This window comes from Amblyraja radiata, chromosome 26 (assembly GCF_010909765.2).
Source record: "Amblyraja radiata isolate CabotCenter1 chromosome 26, sAmbRad1.1.pri, whole genome shotgun sequence".
NCBI lineage: Eukaryota > Metazoa > Chordata > Chondrichthyes > Rajiformes > Rajidae > Amblyraja > Amblyraja radiata.
In genome coordinates this window covers 23228561-23255337 of record NC_045981.1, presented here as the reverse complement: position 1 = coordinate 23255337, position 26777 = coordinate 23228561, and the positions used below count along the sequence as shown (strand labels likewise).

The following is a 26777-nucleotide window of genomic DNA, read 5'->3' as shown; positions in this document are numbered from 1 at the left end:
CTCCCAATGTATACAATTTAACTTAAAGAACGTTCCACTGACGGGTTTTATAAAGGACGAAGAGCCGTGTATTAAAAAGCATAATACTAGATGCACTTTACTGGCTATCAATATCACTGGAGACCATTTTGTATGGAATAAACCAATTGAACTTATGTAGGTACATAATTTTAAAAGGCTACCAATCTGTGGTTCATTTTGTGCAAATATTTTTTTCCCTTCTGTGGTATGCTGTTGATGTGTTTTGGACAATATTATTCTTCGGCTTTTGTTCCAAGTTTTTATTTAATTAATGATCCTGGAGTTTCCCAATTTTATTCCTTTCCTTCCTGTCAATGTTTAAAAATGGTAGATCATAATTTGTGTAAGATTCCACAAGGTAGATGTGAAAAAGTAAGACTGAAGAAGGGTCTCGACCCGAAACGTCACCCATTCCCTCTCTCCAGAGATACTGCCTTTCCCGCAGTTACTCCAGCATTTTGTGTCTACCTTCAATTTAAACAAGCATTTGCAGTTCTTTCCTACATACTAAGATTCCACAAGGATGTCCACTTGTACATTGAAATTATTAATCTGAATGCAGATAATATCAGATATTAATATAATTGTTGTTCCTGGATGGGGCTGACCAACACGGATCTGGAATTCAATTAAGCTTTGCTGCACCAGCTAAAGGATTAAGGTTGCTCATGTTTCTGATATTTCTATCCATTAGGAAGTACACAGGAGATTAAGATGAAGTGAAGATGTCTCTGTTTAGAGCATATTGTACACCACTCCATACTGCACACCTGTGGTCAAACTACAGTAAAACAAATTTACAGAGACTTAAAGTAGCGTATAATGATGCCATGAGAATACTACTAAAGAAACCTAGATGGTGTAATGCAAGTAAAATGTTTGTGGTTGCAGGAGTCAGTACTATACAAGTTATCCTAAGAAATCATATGTATAAATTTATTTGCAGAATTAATGACTCTGAAAACGAAGTTATCTTGGTCTTATCAAACATAAGGTTTAGCACTACACGCTACCAATCCCAGCTATGGAGACATTGGTATAGTTGTCGTGTTGCAGGACACTGATCTTTCTTTTTATTCTGAATTTTAAACCATGTATTGTGTTTTGTATATAATTTATGATGCTCTTATAAGTAATTTACTAAGCTTTTATATGTATTTTATGGTGTTTTTATATGCAATGTATTCTATGTAATGTTGTCTTTTATCTGGACCGTGAGTCGGAAATAAAAGTTTTATAATAATAATAATAATAATTATTATTATTATTAGAATAATAATAATCTTTACTTTTCACAGCACAGTTCAGGCTAAATGATACGACTTCCTTGGATATCAAATGCAGTACAAAAAAAAATTCAGCCCTAAACATTCAGTATACTAGAATCATGAATACTAGTGTTCAGAATATTTTAAATATCCATCCAAAACATGGATTTACATATATCATTAACTTGGCTTCACTTAACTGCAGGACAGACAGATATGTTTCGAATAATGCTTTGAGCAAACCATTGTGGTGTATTCCAATGGAATTTAAAATGTTTCCACTGAAACAGGCTGTATTTTGCATGGGTTTCCTATGGTCCTATCAGTTATGTAACGGAGGTCAATATCTATGCCTCTATTGCCTAAATCAAAATTTTGGATGGAAGGGAAAAGTCCCAGTAATGTAAACTATGCACAAAGACTGTCATGTACATGTGGAACTGCAAATAAAAATTGCACACACTTATTTAACCCACATGCAGGAAGCAAAAGTCTCTTCTAACACTGCCTGGAATAGATGGGGCATGATAATAGAAATGAAACTATGTTTTTCCTTTCTTTCCCAGAGTATTGTGTGTATTAAATCAATAGATCAACATTAATAAATTAACATTCCAATAAAGATTCTCATAGAATTAATTTCCTACAAATATGTGAGGGAAACAAGGTTGCTGCCCATCTTCTGTTAGGTGATTTTTTTCTTGGAGGGTAGAGCACAGGGGAATGGGAAAATAAAACTTATTTGGGGATGAAGTGGTTATTTTTACTTAGAAAGTGGAATGTGTAGTAATTTTTTATATTTTGCAATTCATTTTTCTAAAACATTTGGTGAATACACCTTACTTCAAAAGAACAATTAATAAGCAACTGTGGAATATTCTAGCCTAAATCTCATCCTAAGGACAATATTGAGTGTGAAAATACACTCTTCGTCCTATAAAGACATGGCACTGTTGTAAAACTGTGACCAAGAACTCCAATTATAAATTTATCAATGGAGTAGTAAGGCTTATTAGCATTTTTCACACAAAGGGTGGTGGGTTTCTGGAACAAGCTGCCAGAGGAGGTAATTGAGGCTGGGACTATCCCACCATTTAAGAGACAGTTAGGCAGGTACATGGATAGGACAGGTTCGGATGGATATGGATCAAGCGCAGGCAAGTGAGACATGTGTAGCTGGGATATTGTTGGCCAGTGTGGGCAATTTGGTCTGAAGGGCCTGTTACCACACTGTATCACTATATGACTCTAATAAATATGTACTTCCCATTTAAAAAAAAATTCCCAGTTTAGATTTTACCAACTGATACTCATTTTACATTCACAACTATTGGCCAGAACTCTGACAGGTAGGAATTTGCTGCAGCATAAAGCAGATCCATCTATTAGAATAAAGGTTGTGATTTTGGAACAACCTGGTAAATGACTGGCTTCAGGAAAGATGATATTAGCTGGAGATCTAGTTACATTCCCAACAGATAGTATCCTTGACACAAGGTGATGGCATAACTCAGTGGGTCAGATGGCATCTCTGGAGAATCATGCATAGGTGACTTTTTGGGTTGGGATCCTACTTAACCCCGATTGTAGAGGTGATTGGAAGAAAGCTAGGAGGAGAGGCGGGACAAGTAGGTGGACACAGGTGCCGGGGGGGGGGGGGGGGGGGGGGAGTGAAGGGGGATTGATGGTATAACGTTCAAACAAAGGCCAGAGATTAAAGCAGAAGATGTGATACTGACTGATTGAAGGTTTGCAAATTGTGAAGCCGGGGAAGGAATGTAGGAAGAGAAGAAATTGAGAAATAGGTAGGAGTCTAGGAGGAGCACAGGGGAAGGTTATGTGAGTGAGAAAGGAGAACTTGGGGGTAGTTAGAGGTTACCTAAAATTGGAGAATTCAATGTTCATACTATTGGGTTATGTGGAATATGACGTGCTGTTCCTCCTGTTTGCATGTGACCTCACTCTGGCAATGGAGGAAGCCTAGGACAGAAAGGTCAGCGTGGGAATGAGAGTTAGATTGGTTAGCAACTGGGAGATCCAATAGGCCTTAACGGACAGACCACAGGTGTTCACCAAAACGGTCGCAGTCGACACTTGGTAAACCATTTTAACTGACCTTTCTGTCCAGGGGCTTCTCCATTGCCAGATTGAAACCACGCGCAAACTAAAGGAACAACACCTCATATCCCCCTTGGGTAGCATCCAACCCAACAATATGAACATTGAATTCTCCAATTTTAGGTAATCTGTAACAACCATCCCTTTCCCCCCTTCCCCTTTCTCACCCACACCCTCCCCTTCCTTCCCCATTCCTCTGCCCGCTTGGAATCCCACCAATTTCTCCCCTCCCCCTCCCCCTGCACTCCTTCCTCTGTCTTCACAATTTTCAACTCTTCAATCAGTCTGTCTCACACCTTCTGCTTTAACCTCTGTTCTTGGTTCCAACCATCTGCCTATCAATACCCCCCCTCCCCCACCTGTGTCTACCTTTGTCCTACCTCTCCTCTCTCCAAGCTTTCTGTCCCCCCACCCAAAAGTCAGCCTGAAGAAGAGTCCCAACGCGATATGTCACCTGTCCATGTTCTCCAGAGATGCAACCCGACCCGCTGAGTTACTTCAGCACTTTGTGCCCTTTTGTCTAAACCAGCATCTGCAGTTTCTTGTTTCTAGATAATATCTTGGTCCAGCTTTTCAACTTGTCCAAGTTACAATCAATGACATTGAAAAATAATAACTGATTACAATAAGAATCAGGGTGAAATGTTTGGCATTTTAAAATAAGAATCAGCCAGAACCTCAACAATCAAAATGACTTTCATATGCATAGCTGTGTTTTGGAAAACCATCTTGCACAGGTTTCAATTTTCACAAAACAGTTCCAGTGTGTGCAACAAATTGAAAACGGATAGACTCCAAATGGATATGCATGGGTTAAGCTGGTGGTAAAAAAAATTGCAAATTGAATAAAATGCAGGAATGTGTGAAATTGTCTATCCTGTCAAAAACATAAAAGCATATCACCTAAATGATGAGGGACTGCAAAGTTATGACATGCAGAGGGAGTTTGATTCCCCAGAGCATTATACATTACTGTTTATTGTAAGAGGAATTGAATATAAAAGTTAGAAGGCAGTTATATTGGGCATTGGCGGGACTACATATTGAGCGCGTGTACAGTTTTATCTCCTTATTCAAGGATGTAATTTTGGAATGAGCTCAAAAAAGGTTTATGAGAGACAGGGTGCACGTGGAATCTCTGCTACATCTTCAGGGAAAATCTAGAACTAAGGGTCACTGTTTAAAAATAAGGGATGGCCTGTGAAAGAGAGAAGCTTTTTCTATTTTATATCTTTAATAGTTTTGAAATTCTCTTCCTGATAGGGAAATGGAAGCAGAGTCTTTCATTTACTTGTGTGGCAGAGAAGAGTAAACAAAGGATGAAAGCTTACCAGGGATGGATGGAAATGTGCAGATGAGTTTACCATCCATCCATTCAGCCATGTTTTTAAATGGCAGAGAAGGCTTGAGGGCCTACGCAATAAAGTCCTGCTTCTAATTTGAATGTCTATAAACTCATATATATATATAGTAATAACGAACCCGATACTCTAAACATCTCTCTTTTATAAATTTTTGCAACATTTTAAGAGTAGGTAGCTACTGAATTGGAATCCAAACTTAAATCTTCTGTACAATTGCAATATCTATCATTATAAAGCACAATAATTATTTTTCTTGGTTTGTCTGAAGCCCATCACCCTCCAACTCCACCCTTTCAAGCCAACACACAAAAATGCGGTATTGACATTTAGGTGGCATGTGGTTCAGCAGCCCAGGTCACCTTTGCATGAATTGTGATATTCTGACAGGAAATGCATTCTTTTAAAAACTGATGCATATTTCAGTTCAGCAGTCAGTCCTCATGACAGCACACTAAATTTAATCATCTATACATTACTCCAAGGGCTCAAATGAGAGCCATTAGAAGTGATGCCCATGGAATATTCTCTTGTTCTTAAGTTAAGTTTCCATAATAGTGCACCTCCTTACATCACATATCATGATTTGAATTCAGGACCAAATTTGTTTATATATTTATAACTTTTAACATAATCGTGGAGAAAGTTGTTCCCTTACACATCATGGTTGGATTTGACTCAAGCCTCCGGTTAAAAATAGTTTTTATTGAGATTATTACCTTAAAATACCCAATCTGCTTTGTTTCTAGGGACAACCTAAACCTTCAATCAATAAATGTGACATGACACCTGATCTTAGATCTAAAATATGACAACTTAAGGAACTTTATGATATTGCTTGGTACACAAGCAAGGTGTTAGTTTATTAATGCCTCAAAGGTGCGATAGGGATATGTAGCCAGCTGAAAGAGAAAGGAAGAGAAAGGGAGATTCATATATTAATTGCATAGCATTAGGTCAAACACTGAAGGGTAACATAGTCATCAACTTACATTACTAAGCATGGCTTGATTCCTATGAAGGGATGCTTTTAATTAAATGCAATTGAACCAACAGTTCTGACTGAAATTAGAAATGTAAACTACTTATTAAAATAATACATTCCAAATGAACCTGAATATATCACAAAATGTGAACTAAGGAAATGAATCCTTTTAAGATAAGAATTATTTTTCTTTCACTAAAAAATGATAAAGCAGGAATAATTAGACTTTTGCAATTCTTTGTAAATGTTTTACATTTTGAGAAATCGCTTCAGTCAAAATTTAAATTGGCCTAATCAACAAAGTTTGTGTGACAAGTAAAATAAATGCCAATCTTCAATAAGAAAGCAGACAAAATCATCGTAGTTTATACATTACAAAAATATTTTCTAATGCTTTGGTCTTTGGAGATACAACAGCATTTTAAAAATGCCATATTGAACTTCATACTAAAACGTTCCTTCAATCTCTTTCGGGGAACTCAACAAAACCTATTTCAGTGACATAGCAGATAAATGGGTTCCGCTGCATTTGATTAAAAACTGCTTAAAAGCACACAGTAAACTCAAAAAGATTGACACAACAGAGAAGAACTGGGCACATTTTCTGGTAATTTTTCTGCATGTAGTTGTTGCTCAAAACTGGGCAGTTCTACAATGGCGCTTTTGAATGAATAAATTCAGTATATATGTCAGTTGCTGAATCTGTTGCCTTCCACCATTCCCCTAAAATTTGATACATTTATTCTTTGTGACTTTGCCCAGTCCTACAGCAAATCATGCAATTCTATCCACATGCAGATTGAGACACAAAACAGAACACAAATACAAGCTAACTGCTGGCAGCAAGGTGTAATGCTACAAGCCAACATGCAGTTACTACTCAGTATTAAATACATGGACACCTTGAGATTCTCCAGGTCCTTTTCATATTTCTCACGCAGATTTGTTGGACTTGTTTCAATCTTATTTTTCATGGCATCTATCTGGGACTCCAGTTCTTCTATGCGATTTCTAAGTAGGGCCATCGAATGCATCTCACTTGTTTTTCTGAATGGGTCAGTTGATTTCTGCAGATCATTTACTAAGTCCAATTCTTTAGTATCTCTACAGTCCTTCAAAGCTTCAATTTCTCGAGTAAGCTCTTCTTTTACCCTGGCACAGTTTTTATCCAGTTCTCTCTTCTCCATTTTAAATTCTTCTCCTCGTCTCTTCAGCTCCTCAACATGCTTTTCCTTCAAATTTTCCATGCAAATGGTCAATGAATCTATTTCCTTCACATTTTCTTCTGTTTTCAGCCTTAATGTTTCACCTGCTCTTGCTATATCCCTTTTCAATTTTTCCAGCTCAGTTTCATATGCTTCGCGCACTTCACGCAGTTCTCTTTTATGTCTTGCTGCCATGTCCTGAAGTTCAATAGCTTTGTCCAATGAGTCAATTGGTTCTCCCTCAATATGGATGTGAGTTGTCCTAGCAGCAGCACCTGATTCTGAAATATCCAATTGTGGAAACTCTGCAAGGTTCTCTTTAAATTTCTTAAACGTTATGTCCTGTTTTTCCTTGTGTGTCTTCAACTCAGCTGTATCCATACTCTGCAATGAACTGATGGAATTTGAGTGCTGCACTTCTAAACCTTCCACTTTCAATTGTTTATTCCCACTTTGCACAACATCATGTTTTAATTGCATCTTGGAGATTACATATGACAATTCAGCTTGCATCATTGCATCTTGGAGCAGAAAAGGCCAGATATCTCCTGCATTACAATATCTGCTCAATGTGGGTATGCAATTCCCACTTTGAACAAACTTTCTGGCCAGAAGACCCAATTCATCATCTGCACCAGACTGAATACAGTGTGACATTTTCATCAACGAGCAGGCATTTTTCTTAATTTGCTGCACTAGCTCTGTCCTTACACAATGTTCAAACTCCTGGTCAGCAGAATTAGATGCTGATGGTAATATACAAGTTTGAGAACAGAAAAGTAATGATTCTTCCTCTTCATCTTTATTCAGCTCATTCCGAATTTCTTCAATCAGCTCATCAAGCCGACACGTGTCATAAGCAGCTACAACATTCCTGAGCATCTGTTCACTTTTCTGCCTTCTCTGGTGTATTTCTGAGCATTGTGCTTTCAGTTGCTGCAGTTTTTCTTGTGAAACTTCTAAAATATTATGGACGCAGAACAATATTTCTCCTTTTATTAAGCTAGTGTCTGCCATCATATTTAGGTAACTGCTTACAGGTTTGCTCATTTGCTCTTCAACATCTGATGTCTTGTTTTCCTGAATTTTAGACAGATTTGCCAAAAGCTCTCCTTCTATAAATATTTTGTTAAGAACAGCGCGCCCAATTTGAGTACTGACATCATCCGTAGATACTACAGGCATGGTAACATTTTCACTCTGTTTTCTAATTTCATCTAAAGTACTTTTTACACTGGAGTCTGAATTCTGTAAAGCATTGGCTATATTGTTAAGTGCTGTTGCTTCAAGTGAAAGTTTGTCAGCTAAATATTTCAGATTTTCCTCCTCTGTTAAGGAATCTCTTCTTAGACATGCTTCACCAAAAAAGACTTTATTTTTTTTAACTAAATCTTCTTCCATACATTGCAAGTACTGTATTGAACCTGCTAATGTATGTACTAATTCAGGCCATTGCCCATGTTGTCCCATATCCCATTCTTGTGCAAGTCGACCAATTTTTTGTTGAAAACTTTCCAAAACCTGATGCAAATAAAGCAATTTCGCTTGAAGTGACTGGAATTCAGCCTCAACCAACACTGAGGGAGAATATGTTAATTGCTGGGTTTCTAACCACTGCCCTTTTGAATAATCTCCAGGTTCCAACAGTCCTTTGTAACTCCCATCATCATAATGGAGTCTTGTATCTAAAGGACAAACTGTTTCCCTTTTAATGTTTTGTTCTGCTATTAATAATTTAGTTTCAAGTGTGCATACAATTTCCAGGCATTTTTTCAGGTTTGTAATGCAACTATTGACTACTGCTGTATCACATGAACTATCAGAAGTCTCAAAGGATGGCAGTCCTGAGAACCAACTTTCAGTAAGTGCTTTAACTACTGAACCAGTCAGTACTGTTACTTGACTATCCAAATGTTGAAGCCTTGCCATCAACTCTTTAGAAGGTTGCACACTGGAACCTAGTCCGCTCTGGTCTCCCTCTGGTCCAGGCCGACTAGTGGTGCAATGAAGAACATTTTCAACTGTTGAAAGACTATACTTTGCCAAATGTTCATTTTGTTTCTTTAAAATTTCCAGATCTGATTGAAGTTTGTTTTTTTGGGAAAGAAGTCCCTTATAATTGGTTTCACTTATCTGCAAGTTCATGCTTCGTTCAGTTAGCCTGGCTTCTGCTTCTTCTAACTTGATTTGAAGTTCTTTATTTTTCTCTAGGAGTACATCAATGTCTGTTGGCACTTGCCAACCAAGGCCTTTAAGTGTGGCCTCCTTAAGCTGCAGTTTCTTCTCTGTCTCCTCTAAGCTGGTACCCAAAGCTTCAAGCTTGATTAAAGCCTCATTGAAGTCCTTATTTTTCTTTTCCAATTCTCTCTCATAGGATTTTTTAATTGTTACCATTTTAAAATTGGTTTCTTCCACTTCATTTTTCAGTATATTCACCTCTTCAACCGCCTTTTCAAAATCTTCATTCAAATCTTGATACCTTTCTTGGTCCTTTACCAATTCTAACTTTAGCCCCTCAAGTTCTCTATCAGCTTCCGTCAATTGATTAACTATTTCCTGATAGTGTTGATTTAATCGTTCATTCTCAGTTGACAAGATGTCTACATCATGGGAAAGCTGCTTCACTGTTCCCTCACTCATCTCAACATGTTCTTCCATTTGCCTCACCATCTCACTGCTTTTGAAAGAGGTGGCTAATTTTTCTTTTTGAACTCTCTCTAATTGAGCCTCAAGAGTCTGTAAGCGATCTTCATATTCTCTAATCTTATCTTCAGCTTCCAGTACGCTGTGTGACAAGACCTCCTTTTCCTTTTTGTACTTTTCTTTCAGAACTTCGTACTGTTTCTTAAAACGTTCTTCACTCAGAATAACTGCTTGTTCACTGCCGTGTAGCCTACTGCATGCTTCTTCCAGATGATCTTGCAGCCGCTTAACTTCTCGTTGATAGTTGTCCTGAAGAGCCACTTGCCTTTCTAGATCCCTAAAAGTTTGAGTCTTTTCCAGAAGCAATCCTTCTACTTCTCTAAGTTTCTCTTCACTCTCATACAACTTGGTGCTAAACATACTTAATTTTCTCTCATACTCATCGGCTTGCTCTTTATACTTTTGACGATCAAGTCTTAATTCATTTTGTGCTTTTGTTAACGATTGTTCATTAATGGCTACCTCCGAAAAAGAAATGTCCAGTCTGGCCTGAAGACTTTGTATTTTTGCCTCTTGTTGTCTTAAGAGTTCCTTGGCATCCTGATAGCTCTTTTTTTGGCTCTGGGCTTGTGTATTAGCTACCTCCTGTTTTTGCCGTTGAACTTCCAGCTCAGCTTGCAGGTCCTGGTTCAGCCTCTGTAGCTGCTGCCAGGCGTTAGAACTTGCCAAAGGTGGCTCCAGCTTAGAAAAGGGGACCAGACAGTGGTTAACACAGATGTAAAAGATTTTTGAATAAACTTAAATTTTTGCTTCTCAGTCCCAATAATGGAGATTTAAAACAATTATTTGTTTGTAAATATATATTTCTTCAAGTAGATTTGATAACCAGCATTAATCAGGGAAGAAAATTACATTTTCAGTAAGATAAATGCCAAACGGTTAACTTTTGGTTGCAAAAATTAAGCAAAAATAAGCAAAGAGCATTCTGCACTAATCAGAATATGGTTAGTATCTTAGAAAACATGCATATGAAAAGTTAGCATGGAGGGAAGTACTATCAATGCATGGTTGGTATACAATAATCAACATACAGGCAGGGATTTTTTCTATTTTTTAAGAAATCTAGTGCTTTTAACCGTAGGATCCTTTAGAAAAATATTAATTTATAAAGCCCTGACTTGTAGCTTAGACATGTTCAAGCCTTTAAGCTTGTGCATCAAAATTCTCTTATTTTATCTCCATGTCCATCCCACCTGATGTGGAATCACATGATTATATATTAGTTATAATATTAGTTATAATAACTATGCTGCTTCGGGTTGGTGGAAATCAGAATAGCTAACTACAATGTAGAAGTACCAGTGAGGAATATTGAAATAAACGGAAGTTTTAAGTAAGGATTAACAAGTAAATGTTTGCAAATGCTAAAATACTGTGAAAAGGAAATTAACAAGTCACTTAATCATTGTCCCTTGATTTGAATGAAAAAGATAGCTGATTCATTTAATCTAAAGTTCAAAATTGATGCTTTTTTAAACCCAGTTGCACCATTGTACCTTGTGGAAACTGCAGTTAACACTCCACAAAATTGACTGGTTGCATCACGGCCTGGTTCAGCAACTCGAACACCCAGAAACAAAAATGATTGTAAAAAGTGGTGAACACTGTTTAGTCCATCACAGGTACTGACCTCCCCACCATCGAAGGGTTATACAGGAATCGCTGCCACAAAAGGTAGCCAGCATCATCCAAGACCCACATCATCCTGACCACACTTTCATTTCACTCCTTCCATCGGGAAGGTGGTAAGCTGAAAACTGTAATGTCCGGGTTCAGGAGCAGCTTCTTCACTGCAACCGTACTACCTCAAAATAAGTTCCGAACTACAGACACTTGGGAGCATTGTTTTTGTCTTTGCACTATTATCGTTTGTTTTCCCCCCCAATATTTTTGTTGTTGTTAAGGTGTTATTATGGTGTTCACAGAGTACTATATAGAGTTGACGTGGAAAAGCTTTTCCCACTGAGAGTAGGGAAGATTCAAACAAGGGGACATGACTTGAGAATTAAGGGACTGAAGTTTAGGGGTAACATGAGGGGGAACTTCTTTACTCAGAGAGTGGTAGCTGTGTGGAATGAGCTTCCAGTGAAGGTGGTGGAGGCAGGTTCGTTTTTATCATTTAAAAATAAATTGGATAGTTATATGGATGGGAAAGGAATAGAGGGTTATGGTCTGAGCGCAGGTATATGGGACTAGGGGAGATTATGTGTTCGGCACGGACTAGAGGGGTCGAGATGGCCTGTTTCCGTGCTGTAATTGTTATATGTTATATGTTATATGTTATATATTTACAATTTCATTGTTCCGTTTTAGGACATATGACAATAAAACACTCTTGATATGTTGGGAAAGTGTAAATGGGTACAAATACATCAAGGTAGAAAAATCAAATAATAAAAAAATAACTAGAATTAAAATAATGTAAACTTTCCATTGCCACCTCATACATCATACAGTATGTCATCTTACATATAATCCTCTCCTTGCTTTTGGATGAACAGATTAATCAGGGTCTTGCTGTTCCTTAGGCTCAAAAGGCAATTTCAGTCATCCATTAGTATAATTTGATACATGTTTAGGATTTAATTTGGAAATAAATCCTGAAGAACAAATCAAGCCACATTTTACCTACATTTTAAATACATTTTAATAATTTATACATTACCAATTTTATGGTTTCAGATATGTACAGATAATTCATCACTTTAGTCAACTGAGGATTACAAGTATATATAAAGAAAATACAGATGTAATTTTGAAATGGTAAGATAAATCAATAATCGTGGAATTAGATGGGTAATGTAGAAACAATTAAGAGAGCTTGAGTGGGAAAGAACTATGCTAGAAAGCAGAAGAAACAGTAACCATGAGATTCCTACATACAACTTAAAACAAAAAATAATCGAAAATACTTGGGCTGAACAATGTTTAATTCACTTGCAGCCTCTTAGCACCTGGTGGGAAAATCAACCAACTTTCTTTCAGGATATCTATCAACACTAGAATGTTTCTCCACAGTAGAAACCTCCCTGAATGACTGTCAACAATGGTGCAAAATTCAACTCGAGGATGCTTTTCACCAGGCCTGGTCTGAAAACAAATTTTATTCGCTCACAAAACAATCAGATATTACTAACTTCATTTCCCTGAAATCATACTATGTAAAGAGCCATCAATGCATTCTTTGTTTTCACTGAGATTCCTGACCACCTGTGATCTCAAGTACAGGCTCATGAGTGGATCTGGACCGCTTTGCCTGTGAAGGTTAAGGTCACAATCATTCAGTTTCCTAACTTCTGGAACTTTCCAGGTGTTTCTGCAGATCTTTACTACAAGTAACAGCTTGTTGCTTACTATTGCATAAGTCTGTCACCCAATCTCTAAACTCAGAGAAAACCTCATTTATTTATTTTTTCAACCCACCGTGTTGATAAAATGGGCATGCGATTTGCCTGAGCTGTGGACTTATCCAAAGTGTTTGCATTCATAAATTGCATTTATATAGTAATACACCATAAGATATCTACCTGGCAACTTCCTAGCAGAAACACTTGAATTGTTTCGGATGTGGTGTGTCTGTTTGCCAACTGGCTCCCGAGTCACAGCATCAAGGCTGAGTGCTGGTAACTTAAATGGATCAATACATTACTTCAACTAAAATTGGCAAAGCATAAAGTTACACTGGGAAATCTAAGAACACTGTTCCAGGAAATCTACAATTGAAGATTGCAGCTTCACGGCACATAAAAACAGCAATGCAGCAGAAAAACAGCAATCTGGGTTTCTGATTTAGAACCCCATTAAAAATAGTTAAGCTATGTCCAGTTTAGTACATCAAGGAATTAAAGGCATTGATGGGGCTAAATATAGTTGAGAATGCTTGGGCAAATAAAATATAAAATCTCTTTAGAGTAAAGGGCCTGTCCCACTTACGCGACCTTTACAGGCAATTGCCGGCACCCGTGATAGGAAGCCGAAATTTTCAACATGCTGAAAATTCAGCGGTGACTCTTTGGGGACCTCTCATGACCATAGGAGACCTCTCACGACCATACAGGCGAACCCTGGCGACATGTCACGGGTGACCTATCACGGGTGCCGGCAGTCGGCTGCAAAGGTCACGTAAGTGGGACAGGCCCTTAAGAGATAGATGAAAGTTATACTTGTGACATTAGTTCTTGAGCATGATGTTTAGCAGACAGTGAAAGTTGAAATTAAAATATTCATAAACTGGTGAAATAAAGACTATTTAGCTGCATGCATTTTCACTGCTGGTGAGGGTATTTCAGACCCAGCAAGGATTAGGAATAACTTTACTTGCAAGTCAAGTAAATGACTTGGGGAGAATTGCAGCTTTCCATCTACCTACCATTCCTAGATAGCAGAGGTCTTGGGTTTACAAGGAGCTGAAGTAACAGTGAACTGCTATGGTACATATTGTTCATGCTACCCATGAGAAATATTGACAAAGTTGCATCTAAATGGATTGCTCATCTCCATCATTCAACATGCTATCAGCACTGTTTTGACATGCACTTCTCCAATTCATGTGACTACTAGACTGTTCAACACTCATTCCTCTCACAACATTGAATCAATCAAGTTCTCATAACAAAATATGAAAAAAGATCTTAAAATATAAATTGATTGAAAATATATGGTTGTAAAGAATATCACCTCATAGGTCAACTTTGTTTTCTCATACTGATCATAGGATAAATATGGAGCATCACTATCCCCCTTACAGCTTACTTTTACTTCAAATCACCCTACTGCACCTCAATTATATACTGTGATCTTCAAGCTATAACATGCCAACTTAAATTATAAAGGAACAACACTGGTAACCTTGTCACTTGCCATAAAATAACTATTCTTTCTACACTTGTGAAACTTATTTTTCCAACTCATATCATCAATTAAGGTAAAATTCCCCTCATTTAACATGCCAAACACACAAAACTAAAATTAATGATTTAGTCACTTAGTCATAAGCAGGCAATTATGTTAAATCTGTAATATAAATTATTTATTTAACTTTTCAAGTTCCTTTCTGCTACGCTACAGATTAAAACAGGCAATTTGGCATGAATAATGTCAATCTTTCAATGTTGTTGAAAGCTGCACACAACCAGACTAATGGAGAATATTCCATCAGACGGTGCCGTGCAAATGGCGGATATGGTGAGTCACTTGCCATAACCTCTGATCTCCTCCTGCCGCTAATGTATTTATATCTAGTTAAGTTGCTGATCGATGGTGGAGATAATGTAATGCTGCTTAAAATCACGTACATAGTTTGACTGTCTTGTTCACCTTATATATGTTGTATATGTTGTTTGCCATATATAAGCCCAAGCTTGAATATTTTACAAATTACAAATAAAAATAAATGAACATGCCCAATTATTATGAAATAGATTAAGATATTTGCGTAATAGAAACTGCCCTGAGAAACTTCCTCAGCATGTTCAAGGGCTGACATTGCAAGATGATGGATAGAACACTGAAAAAATTAGGACATCACTTTGAAAATACAGAAAACCAAAATAGAATAGAATGTGAGAGTTGATCAGGGAGAATGTTTAGGGGAAGGACGGTAATTTTCTTTAACCACAAAATTCCGATGAGGTTTAACAGAGCTAATGCCAAGATGTTATTCCCCTTGGCTGCATAATTAGGAGACATAAGAAACTGCAGACACTGCAATCTTAAGCAAAACACAAAGTGCTGGAGGAACTCCGCAGGTCAAGCAACATCTGTGGAATAAATGGACAGATGACAATTCGGGTCAGGACCCTTTGTCAGACTCAGTTTATGTAGAGCAGATTGACTAAGGATTTTTAGGATTAATCATCTAAATTGAGATCAGAAAGAAATGTTTCAGATTAACTGAAAATTAGTATTTCTCTCTAACACAGGGCTACATATTCAAGGTGGACATTGACATATTTCTGAAGTCCACATGAAATCACAGGATAAGTGCAGAAAAAGAAATTGAAGCGAAAGGTTTTGATTTTGGTGAACTGCAGAATAGCTTCCAACTACTCTTGTGGCCTTTTTATTTATTTATTGGTTGAACTTAATTAATTTCATTTTTTCTAAACAGGGTGGTGGGTACATGGAATGAGCTGCCTGTAGTTGAGGCAGGTACAATAACAACATTTAAAGACATTTGGACATAGGCACATTGATATAAAAGGTTTAGAGGGATACATGTAAATGCGGGAAAATAGTACTAGCTGAGATGGAGCATCATGGTTAGCATGGACGAGTTGGGCCGAAAGACCCGTTTCTGTGTTGTACGATTCTATAAATCAGGAAGAGAATCAGAATGCGTCAACATGAAACAAGATAGCAAAGTTTTACCATAGAATTCTCTGATGGAACGAGGAAATAATTTTCAGTTTGTAAGAAAGGAAGATGAGTCAAGTAATACATTAAATAAAATACTCAAAAGAGTTACAGCTTAAAGATCCATGTACATTTTAAATATATTTTTCTCTAAATACCGCTGACTGCTAAGGAAACAAACTGGTAGAGTGGCAAGCGCAATAGTGGACACAGGTTATTTTCCCATTCCACGTGTCTGAACTAGCTTAATTGTTAGTATTTAGTTTTAGCTTTAGAGACATAGCGTGGAAACAGACCCTTTGGCCCACCTAGTCCACGCTGACCAGCAATCACCAATACTCTAGTTCTATCCTACACACAAGGGACAATTTACAGAAGCCAATTAACCCGCAAACCTGTACATCTTTGGAATGTAGGAGGAAACCAGAGCACCCGGAGAAAACCCACTCGGTCACAGGGAGAACGTACAAACTCCATATAGACAGCACCCGTAGTCAGGATTGAATCTGGGTCTCTGGTGCTGTAAGGCAGCAACTCTACCGATGTGCCACCCTGTAGTAGTTTTCCAAGAGGTTCTCCAACGATTCCTAATTAGGTAATTAGTTCTCTGTGTTTATATAAAGGATCTAATTGAAAAATTAAAATAAATAATATTCATCATTCTGAGTGAATGAATTTTAAGAGTGAAGTGAACACTTCCACCGTGTAGTGTGCATGCAAAGTTCAGAAATCATCCACGTGAACATTTTAAACTAAGCTTTTAAAATTTGTATTAAAAGTGATTACAAAAATCAGTTGCAGAACAAGATAAAAGCAGTATATCATGCCAAACTACATTACAACGTGTCAAACAACCTGCAAAAAATATTTCTGCTTTTACATTTAGAGTAACCCATAAATTATTAGAAAATTCTAAACTTTGCAGAATCAAACAATGGCCTCTTTGCAGTTAGACTGCGAAAGGAAGCATATACGAGTCCCTGCCTGTACCATATGGACAGATATCCTTGTTCTTGCATTAAAAAAACTTTGTATTCATAGAATTATAGCCAAGAAAGTAATAAAAGGAAACTATATGGTCCCTTGCATTCATGCAAAATAATAAAATATGCTCTATAGATTATTTTTAATTCCTGGTTCTTGGTGCATATCCTTATGGGTCTTCCAACTCTCTTTTAAGTACTTTTTAAAAAGTTTCTGCCTCCATCGTCCTTTCAGACATTGTGTCGCAAACCTCCATGATTCCTTGAGAATACTTCCCCTCAATTTATTACTAATGTTTCTATCAATCTTTTTCTCTTGTTACTCAGTCACTCTCGCTTGGCCTCTCAATTTTATACACCCTAATTACAGCACCTCTCGTTAGTTCTAAAGAATATAACCCTAGTACTGTCTCTGGTCATAAGATAATGTTCTGGCTTTGGCAACATCCTTCACAATATACTTTCTGACAAAGTATTACAAGCTCATCCCACACCATACCCCTATCACATCTTGATCAATCTTTATGAAATGTAACACTGTGAGCCCTAATGAGTTGTTAAATATGCCAGCAGAGCATGAAGGATATTATCACTCCCGGCAAGCAGCGGGCCAAGATACTCCCAGCAAGCAGGCCCGACTTGCCCGCCGCAGACCAACGACGGAGGACGACTGACGACACTAGTGCACTGCGTGGGTTGTATGCAAAACAAATCATTTCACTCTATCTTGGTACCCTAGATACACGTGACAAAGTATCATTTGTTCATTGTAAAAAATATAATTGCCAGCATGACACAAATGACCACACAAATGCTGAAAAGTAGATTAAGCACACTATGGATAGAGATAAATGATGCCACAACCACTGGATTAAATCAGAACTGCTAGTTATGAAGTAATTGGGTACAACATGCAAAATACCAGGAGGAGAGACCCATGAATATTTCCATTCTCAATGATGGTGGAGCCAGGCTGAAAGTGCAAAATATAAGGCTGATATGTTTGCACCATCTACAGTCAAAAATGACAAATGGATGGAAAACCAACTTGCATGCCCATTCCATGGATCATTGCATTTAACTGTCAAGTTTTAAGATTATGGTGAACATAATTATGGTGAACATAATTATGGTGAACATAACTAGTGAATATAACTAGGCAGTACATAAATATAACACAAGATCTTATCTACATCATTACATCGACATCATTACTATTCCACTTGAAAGTACCAAGGTTATTACTGAAAAATATCTCAATCTATATTCCTCATCAGATCTTTTGCAACATCTCTTGATCGTGAATTAGTTAAATAACCTGAATTTTGGCTAGAGCCTATTATAAGAGGAATACTAATTGAAATCATGAAGCAAAAGTGGTGACTGAATGGTACTTGATCGAGTTAGGACAAGAACTGTTTTTAGCATTTGTCAAATGAGAAATACTCAGAAAATGAGGTTCATTTTCAAGAAGGCCAAGGAACAACGAAAAGACAAGCCAAACAGGAAAACAAGTAGACTTGGGCTTATTTAAAAGTTACACTTGAAAGAAGGCACTCCTGAAATTGTAATGCTCTTTCACTATTTGATTGGAACTGAATCCAAGTAACACCAAAATAATTATATTTCTAGATATATACCATATAACCATATAACAATTACAGCACGGAAACAGGCCATCTCGGCCCTACAAGTCCGTGCCGAACAACTTTTTTCCCTTAAATCTTCAGAGTGTGATTAGTATAGTCCAGGCGATATAGTAATATAAATCTATGCCATCTGTTTGAATATGATGGAGTTGGGGAACGGGATTCAATACCATTTAATATTTCAGTCTGTAATAGTTTCTTGACACATTTATAAAAGCAAGGAATCACAATTTGGCAGCACATTAAATGTAGAATTCCGACCTGGCTATATTTTCTGTTAATGTTAAAGCATAATGCAGTAAAAATAAGTTTGGTATAAACCACAAGCACCAAGGAGCCCAGCACCGATCCCTGAGACACATTAGTCTCACGCCTCCAGCCCAAAAAACAACCTTCTACCATCACCCTCTGCTTACTTCAATCTTTGGACTTGTACATCAAGGTCTCTCTATTCCTCAACACTTCCTCAGACCCTACTCATAAGTTATAGGAGCAGAATTAGGCCATTCGGCCCATCAAATCTACTCTGCCATTCAATCATGGCTGACATATCTCTCCCTCTCAACCCCATTCTCCTGCCTTCTCCTCATAGTCATTGACACCCATACTAATCAAGAATCTATTTATCTCTGCCTTAAAAATATCTATTGACTTGGCCTCCACAGCCTTCTGTGGCAATAAATGTCTTTAGTCATCACCCTCTGACAAAAGAAATTCTGCCTCATCTCCTTTGTAAAGATACATCATTTTATTGTGACGCTGTGCGCTCTGATTCTAGACTCACCCACTAGGGGAAACATCCTCTCTACATCCACTCAATCTGGGCCTTTCACTATTTGGTAAGTTTCAATGAGGTCTCCCTCATCCTTCTAAACGCCAGCGATTACAGACCCAATGCCGTCAAACGCTCATCATAGGTTAACTCAATCATCCCTGGGATCATTCTCGTAAACCTCCTAAGGACCCTCTCCAACACCAGCACATCCTTCCTCAGACATCGGGCTCAAAACTGCTCGCAATACTCCAAATGCGGTCTCACCAGTTCCTTATAAAGCCACAGCATTATATCCCTGTTTTTATATTCTAGTCTTCTCGAAATACCATTGCATTTGCTTTCCTTACTACCGATTCGACTTGCAAATTAACTTTTTGTGAATCCTGCACCAGCACTGCCAACGCCAAACTTCTGAAATGGAGAGGCTAGGATTAAGTGCAAAGTTTTAATTTGATTTATCAAATGACCAGGGATTTAATGATGAGCCCTGTGGAATCCCTTTGCATACAGTCCTCAAGCCATTATAAATCTTGGTCACTGCCCTTTGCTTTTTCTCATTGAACCAATCCTTAATTCATCTTGCCATGTTATCTTAAATCCCACTGGCTTTTACATTTTTGATTAATGGGACTTTGTTAAATTCCAGCTAAAATCCTCAATCCCCTTATCAATCCTTCCATACCACTTCAAAAAATTCAATAATGTTATTAAGACATAATCCAAATTGACTGCCCTCAATTAACAAGAGACGCTCTAAAAGCTGCTTTATGTCATCCCTTAATTTTTTTCAACAATTTGTTCACCACTTTTGATAGGTTAATTGGCCTTCGGTCAAACCCTTCCTCCCTTTTTAAACAACAGTACCACATCAGCCTTCAGTCTTCCGGCACTACGCCTGTAGTGAAAGAAGATTGGAAAATATAACATCAGGTGCTGTTTCACTCTTTGGTGACCCAAGATATTTCAATTGGACCCTGTAATTCTTTTGGTCTTAAAGTTGTTAGGTTCCCTAATACATTCTCTATCCCCATGGTTTTGTTTTCCCTCACATTTGTCCTTCTTAATGTAATGTCAATATCAATCTTCACGTCTATAAAGATTGATGCAATGTATTAATTTAGAACTTTTAACATTTCTGCAAATTGACCACTGTTTCCACCTATTACACATATTATTATGTTCACTGTTTTCATTATTCCCCTTTGTATATTTATAAAACATCTTTTGGTATTCCCTTATTTTACCTACCAACATCTTTTCGGTCATGCTTCTCTATTTCACTTAATTCTGCTCTGCATGTTACTTTATATCCATAGGGTCCATTTGAGAGCCCACATCATAAATGGGAAAACACGTACTCTGAACTTTGGCTATTGTTTCCTTGAATACATCTTACTGGCGTGATACTGATTTACTTTAAGTAACTGCTTGCAGTCTATTTTGATAAATCATATCCCCGTCAAGTAAAATTGCCATTCAAAGATAAATAGTTTCACCTTTGTTTTTGCCTAAGTTAAATGTAAAAGAAGGGGCTCGACCCGAAACATCACCCATTCCTTATCTCCAGAGATGCTGCCTGTCCCACTGAGTTATTCCAGCATTTTGTATCTACCTTAAATGTAACTGAATTATGATCACCATCTACAAAATGTGTACCTGTCAGATATCTGGTAAATACTGAATTCCTATTCACTGCAGCTTTCCTTCCTACCACTATCACCCAGACAACTACTTTCCCAACTACCAGCATCCAATACAACTAAGTCACCAACAATAATAATGAGTGGGCTCTGGTTCTGGTTCCTTGAGAAACCATTTGCTTTTTCTATCTTCATAGGATAGTGAGATGCACTCAGGAACTCCTGCACGTACTATAGTGACACCTGTTCTTGCTCAAGATCTGAAATTTGGATCTTGGGCACTTGAAGTTTCCTACATTTGGTCATTTCGGATGCCAGAAGAGTCTTAGATTTGCCACGTCATAGGAAGTGCATTCAATGAGACTGAGGAGCTCTGCATCATGTTTCTATTCACCAAAATCAAATCATATTTTTAGTCATCATTTTAGGCTGTTTTACTGATTATAGTCAGTCATAAAGCATGGGACCCCAGCTTATGCATGATTACCAAGTTGCCCCATCTAAGCCGGTGTTTGCCCCAGCTCTGGCAGCTCGTTCCATATACCTACTATTCTCGATGGGAAAAGGTTTCCCCTCAGTGTTTTTAGTAAATCTTTTCCCTCATACATTGAACCTCTGCCCTCTCCTTCTTGAACCCTCTGCACTGAGTAACAGCCACTGTACATTAGCCCTGACTATTTATGTAAATACAAGTTCTCGAAACTGAGAGTCCGGGACTTGAATTCAGTCTCGTTCATGTTAACCTGCGAAGAGCAGGAATGACTGATAAAGTTTAAGGATTTCAGATGCTATATTTTTTTAAATGTTAGGCATTGGGTTATGTGATGGAAGTGAATGGAAGAATCAACACTGACCACCCTGAAACATTTTTGCTGTCTTTGTCCAAATTGAAAAGTTAACGATTCAGTTGAAATTGAGCATATTTTGTGCTCCAGCTCTAGAGACATATGGAGCTCAGACAGTACTGAATATACAACCTCTCTCTATAATCAAAGAAAACTTAATTTGATTTTTGTCCATTCATTATCTTTACAGCTTGATGGCCTTCTTGCCTCTTACAATGTACTTTCCTGTCCACCTTTCTGTCAAAGTTAGCAAACATACTTACAATGTCGTCATTCAAATATATTGTAAAAATGTCTTCGAATAACTTCCTTAAACTTGAACTTTTCTTAACGATAGATTCTAAAATTTTTGCTATGATGGATTCTATTCTAAAGGACCTGTCCCACTATACGAGGTAATTCAAGGGCTCTCCCGAGTTAAAAAAAAAAAACGAACTCGTGGTAAGCACGTAGAATGTACGTAGCGGGTACGTTGGAGCTCGGGACGTCTCTTAGCGGCTCGTAACGCTAACGGCAGGTACTCGGGAAAACGCGGTAAGCTCGTGAAGACTCGTGAAGATTTTTCAACTTGTTGAAAAATGTCCACGAGAGCCCCGAGTACCTACGAGCGGCTATTACCGTAATTCTCCGAGTTCGAATCAGGGGACACTCGGGAGAACTCTTGAATTAGCTCGTACAGTGGGACAGGCCCTTAACTGGCCTGTCGTTTCTTAAATTATTCCCTCCATTTTTGTATAACCAAGTTACAATTTTTATTGAACAATCTAATGGAAGTTCCCTGATTGCAGTGAATTTTGGGAAATTGAAATCAAAACGTCAATTATCCCACTAACCACTTTTTGTATTCTAGAATGAAGTCCATTGGCCCCTTGAGACAGACTTGGGGCTCTAACAATTTTGTTTGGGACAAATTACGTTATGACTGAAATTTTCTTGAGGTCCTCCCCCCAGTGAGAAAGGGAGGGAAGGAGAGAAGGGAAAAGAGAGAGAGGAAGGAGAGAAAGAAGGGAGGGGGGGAATGAGAGAAGGGAAAAGAGAGAGAGGAGAGAGGGGAAGGAGGGAGGGAAGGAGAGAAGGGAGGGAGGGAAGAAGGGAAGCGAGGGAGTGGAGGGAAGGGAAGGAGAGGAGGGAGGGAGGGAGGGAGAGGGCCGGTGGCAGGAGCGGATACCAGGGTTCTCGCAGACGGGTGTGAGCTGAGGCCGAGGTTTGTAAACGTTGCTCCAACCCCCGGCCCGGCCCTCCCTGTATTGTTCACGTCTCCCCGGGGAGAGAGAGGGGTGGAGCGCTGCCCTGGGACCGTGCGTGAAACACGACAACTAGAGGGGCGGGAGCGCTGGCCTGGGACCGTGAGGGAACGGCCCACCTCCCCCTCTCCCCCTTCTCCATTCCCTATCACACCCCCCTCCCCGTCTACCCCTTTCTTCCCTCTCCACTCTCTCTCCACCCCTCTCTCCCTCCTCCACCCGGGGTAGATCTACCCGAGCCGAGAGTAGATTACTCCAAAGATCCTAGAGCAGAGCTTTGGATTACTCTAGCGCGGGGCCCCCTTAGGCGCGGGGCCCAATTGGGAGCAATAGGTCCAATCGGCTTAAGGCCGGCCCTGATTGTGTTCCATTCTGGGCACCATATAATAGCAAAGATATTGTCAAGTTTGAAAGGGTTCAGAAAAGATTTACAAGGATGTTGCCAAGACTAGAGGGTGTGAGCTATATAGTGAGGGGTTGAGTAGGCTGGGTCTCTATTCTATGGAGCGTAGGAGGATGAGGGGAGATCTTATAAAGGTATACAAAATCATGAGAGGAATAGATCGGGTAGATGCACAGAGTGTTTTACCCAAAGAAGGGGAATCTAGGACCAGAGGACATAGGTTCAAGGTGAAGGGGAAAAGATTTAATAGGAATCCGAGGGGTAACTTTTTCACACAGTGGGTGTATGGAACAAGCTGCCAGAGGAGGTAGTTGAGGCTGGGACTATCCCATCGTTTAAGAAACAGTTAGACAAGTACATGGATAGGACAGGTTTGAAGGGATATAGACCAAGCGCAGGCAATTGGGACTAGTTGATGCTTTGGGGACTAGTGTACCTGGGAAATTGTTGGCCAATGTGGGCAAGTTGGGCCATAGGGCCCGTTTCCACACTGTAGCACTCTATGACTCTAAGATTGACTGGACTCTCTAGCCATTCCATGTATACTGCTTTAGCATCATACAGATATCATGATGCACTGGGATATTTTGGCTTGCAGGGTTCTCTTCACATCTGATTGTTTCAAAAATTGACATTGTTACTGTGTGACTAATTATAACATGATTTGGTAGGCTTGTTAATCCACTAACATATTCAGAAAAATAGCATTCTACAAAATGTCTACATTCTGTCCCAGTTGGTAATTTAATCATTACACAAGATGCAGTTTTGTGGTTCAAGACAACATGAAGACAACATGAATGAAGATCCTTCTTTGAAAAATTAGATACGCTTAGTAGAGTGAAACATTCTGTATGTCATGGACATAAATTGGAAGAGGTTTAATTCTGCAGCACAGTTTTACATGAGCATGCATAAAACAGACAGGTTCATACACCCACAGTTTTCAATGATTGCAGTAGAGCACTCCATTGATTTTTCCAGAGGAAATAAACATTCAAAAGAAAACATGTAAACACAGATGCCGAGTGAATATACAGTTACATGGATAGGACAGATTTGGAGGGTTATGGACCAAGCGCAGGCAAGTGGGATTAGGGTAGCTGGGACATTGTTGGCCGGTGTGGGCGAGTTGGGCCGAAGGGCCTGTTTCCACTCTGTACTAATCTATGACTCTAATCAAGAACATGCCAGTCTCTGCTTTAAAAATACCCAGTGACTTGGCCTCCATAGCAGTCTGTGGCAATGAATTCCACATATTCACCACGCTATGGCTAAATAAATTCCTCAAAGGTATGTCCTTTAGAAAGGCTTTGTTTTGTATTCCAATTCATCCTTATTAATCATTTTGTCATTCTTTGCATTTTATTATATTCTATTATAATCTATTCCAACTCCATCTTTGCACAACTATATATTTTTTCCTTTAGGTTTGATGCTGATTTTAAACTTTTAGTTGACCATAAATTATAATCCCTCCAGCCTTGGAATTCTAGCTCTGGATCCTACCTATTCCTTATGAGAAAGATCCCCTCAAATGTTTGCCAGATATAAATTTGACAGTTCACTCTGCTTCATACTCGCAGAATTAAAATACCATTGCTGGACCCTTTCCACCCTTACTAAACTAAATTAAAAATTCAAACCATGAATGTTGCGAGCCATGGTGCTTCTACTATTAGGTTATTAGACAATCCTACCATTTTGACCTATGTCTCTGGTATGCTTAACAACATATTGTTCTGAGGAAACTAACCCTAAAAACATTAAGAATCTGATTTTTCCAGTCCACATATAGATTAAAACAACCTCTGATTACCACTCAGCTTTCTGACAAGCTTCCATTATTTCAACTTTGATATCCTATCCATTGTTGAGGGGCCTGCACAATAATACCATAAAAGGCAAAGAATAGGAGGAATTTTTGGTGTATTCAAGGGAATTTATTTATTAGTACATTCTAGTTCAACAAGGAAAGAGGTTGGATCTCATTCAAGTGTCAGCGTGGAGAAGTTTAAGTCACAATGATCAATGGAAAAGAAAAAGGAACACTTCAAAGTAAAACACTTAATTGGAGAAGGGCCAGTATTATAGATTTGAAAGTCAACCAGACTGAGGTAAATTGAAATGAAAAGTTTAAAGCAAACTGTAATCAAATTATGAGCAGTTTTTGAAGGGAGATGCTTAAAGCACAGAAAGAAAATGATATTCGATATAAAATGGATCCAATAATATTTTTTTGTATTTTATGCATAGTAATTCATTAATAAGAGAGCTCTCGTTCATTAGAGACCAAGATAACCAACATGAAGGCAAAAGGCAAGGTGAAATATGCACTTTCTATTTCTATAAAGGTAGTTGAGATACTAAAGTGGTTTAAAATTGGTAGTGATGAAAGACTGATTATACATAAAGTAGATAAATCAGCCGATAACTTGCATCAGAGGTTATTGGAAGTATACATCAACATTGCAATGGTACTACACCAATCTTAAAATCTTGGTTAAATGCAGGAATGAGAACTGCAAATATTTGTCTCTTGTTGAAAAAGGATACAAGGATAAACCCACCAATTGCAGGTCAGCTAGTCTCACTTCAAGTCAAGTCAAGTCACATTTATTTATATAGCACATTTAAAAAAACAACTCTCGTTGGCCAAAGTGCTTTACATTTGTTATAAGAATAGCACAACAAAACAAACTACATACAGATATACATGTAGCCCTCACTCAGAGGACGTCAGGAAAGGCTTGGGAGTATAGATAAGTGGGTATTTGTTTTGTATTCCAATTCATTGTCGTGGAAAACTGCGAGAAACTTTGATTAAGGACAACATTAATAGTCCACTGCAGGCGAGCATGAATAAAGAAAACCAACACATAGCAAATCATGTTTAATTGATTTGGACTATGACTATGTGACCATTCGGAAGGCAATGGATAAAGTGTGACATAATACATCTGTTTGCAAAATCAAAACATTGGAATGAAAGAGTTAGTGAAATCATGAATACAAAATTGTGTTCAGGGCTAGAAGTAATAGAGCTGGCAAACAGTTGCTCTCCAGGCAAGTATACAAATTTGTTTTTGAGGGATTTTGTTATTTGAGTGTTGGGAGTAGGGGTCACAATTAAAAAAATTATAGATGAGACGAGAACTTTAGGTTTAGTAAATAGTCAGGAGCATAAAAGTAGACCAAGGGGTCATGGTCTGGTAGAATGAAA

General features: G+C 38.3%; 1 protein-coding gene across 2 annotated transcripts in view; it reads right to left on the bottom strand.

The window, feature by feature from the left end:
- LOC116988057 (protein outspread-like) overlaps window positions 1-26777 on the bottom strand; it is a 298795-nt gene that overhangs the window by 30620 nt on the left and 241398 nt on the right. For both annotated transcript variants that reach the window (XM_033044495.1, XM_033044494.1), the window contains exon 16: window positions 6656-10342. In XM_033044495.1, coding sequence (XP_032900386.1) covers window positions 6656-10342 — 3687 coding nt within the window. The remainder of the gene's footprint in view (window positions 1-6655; window positions 10343-26777) is intronic.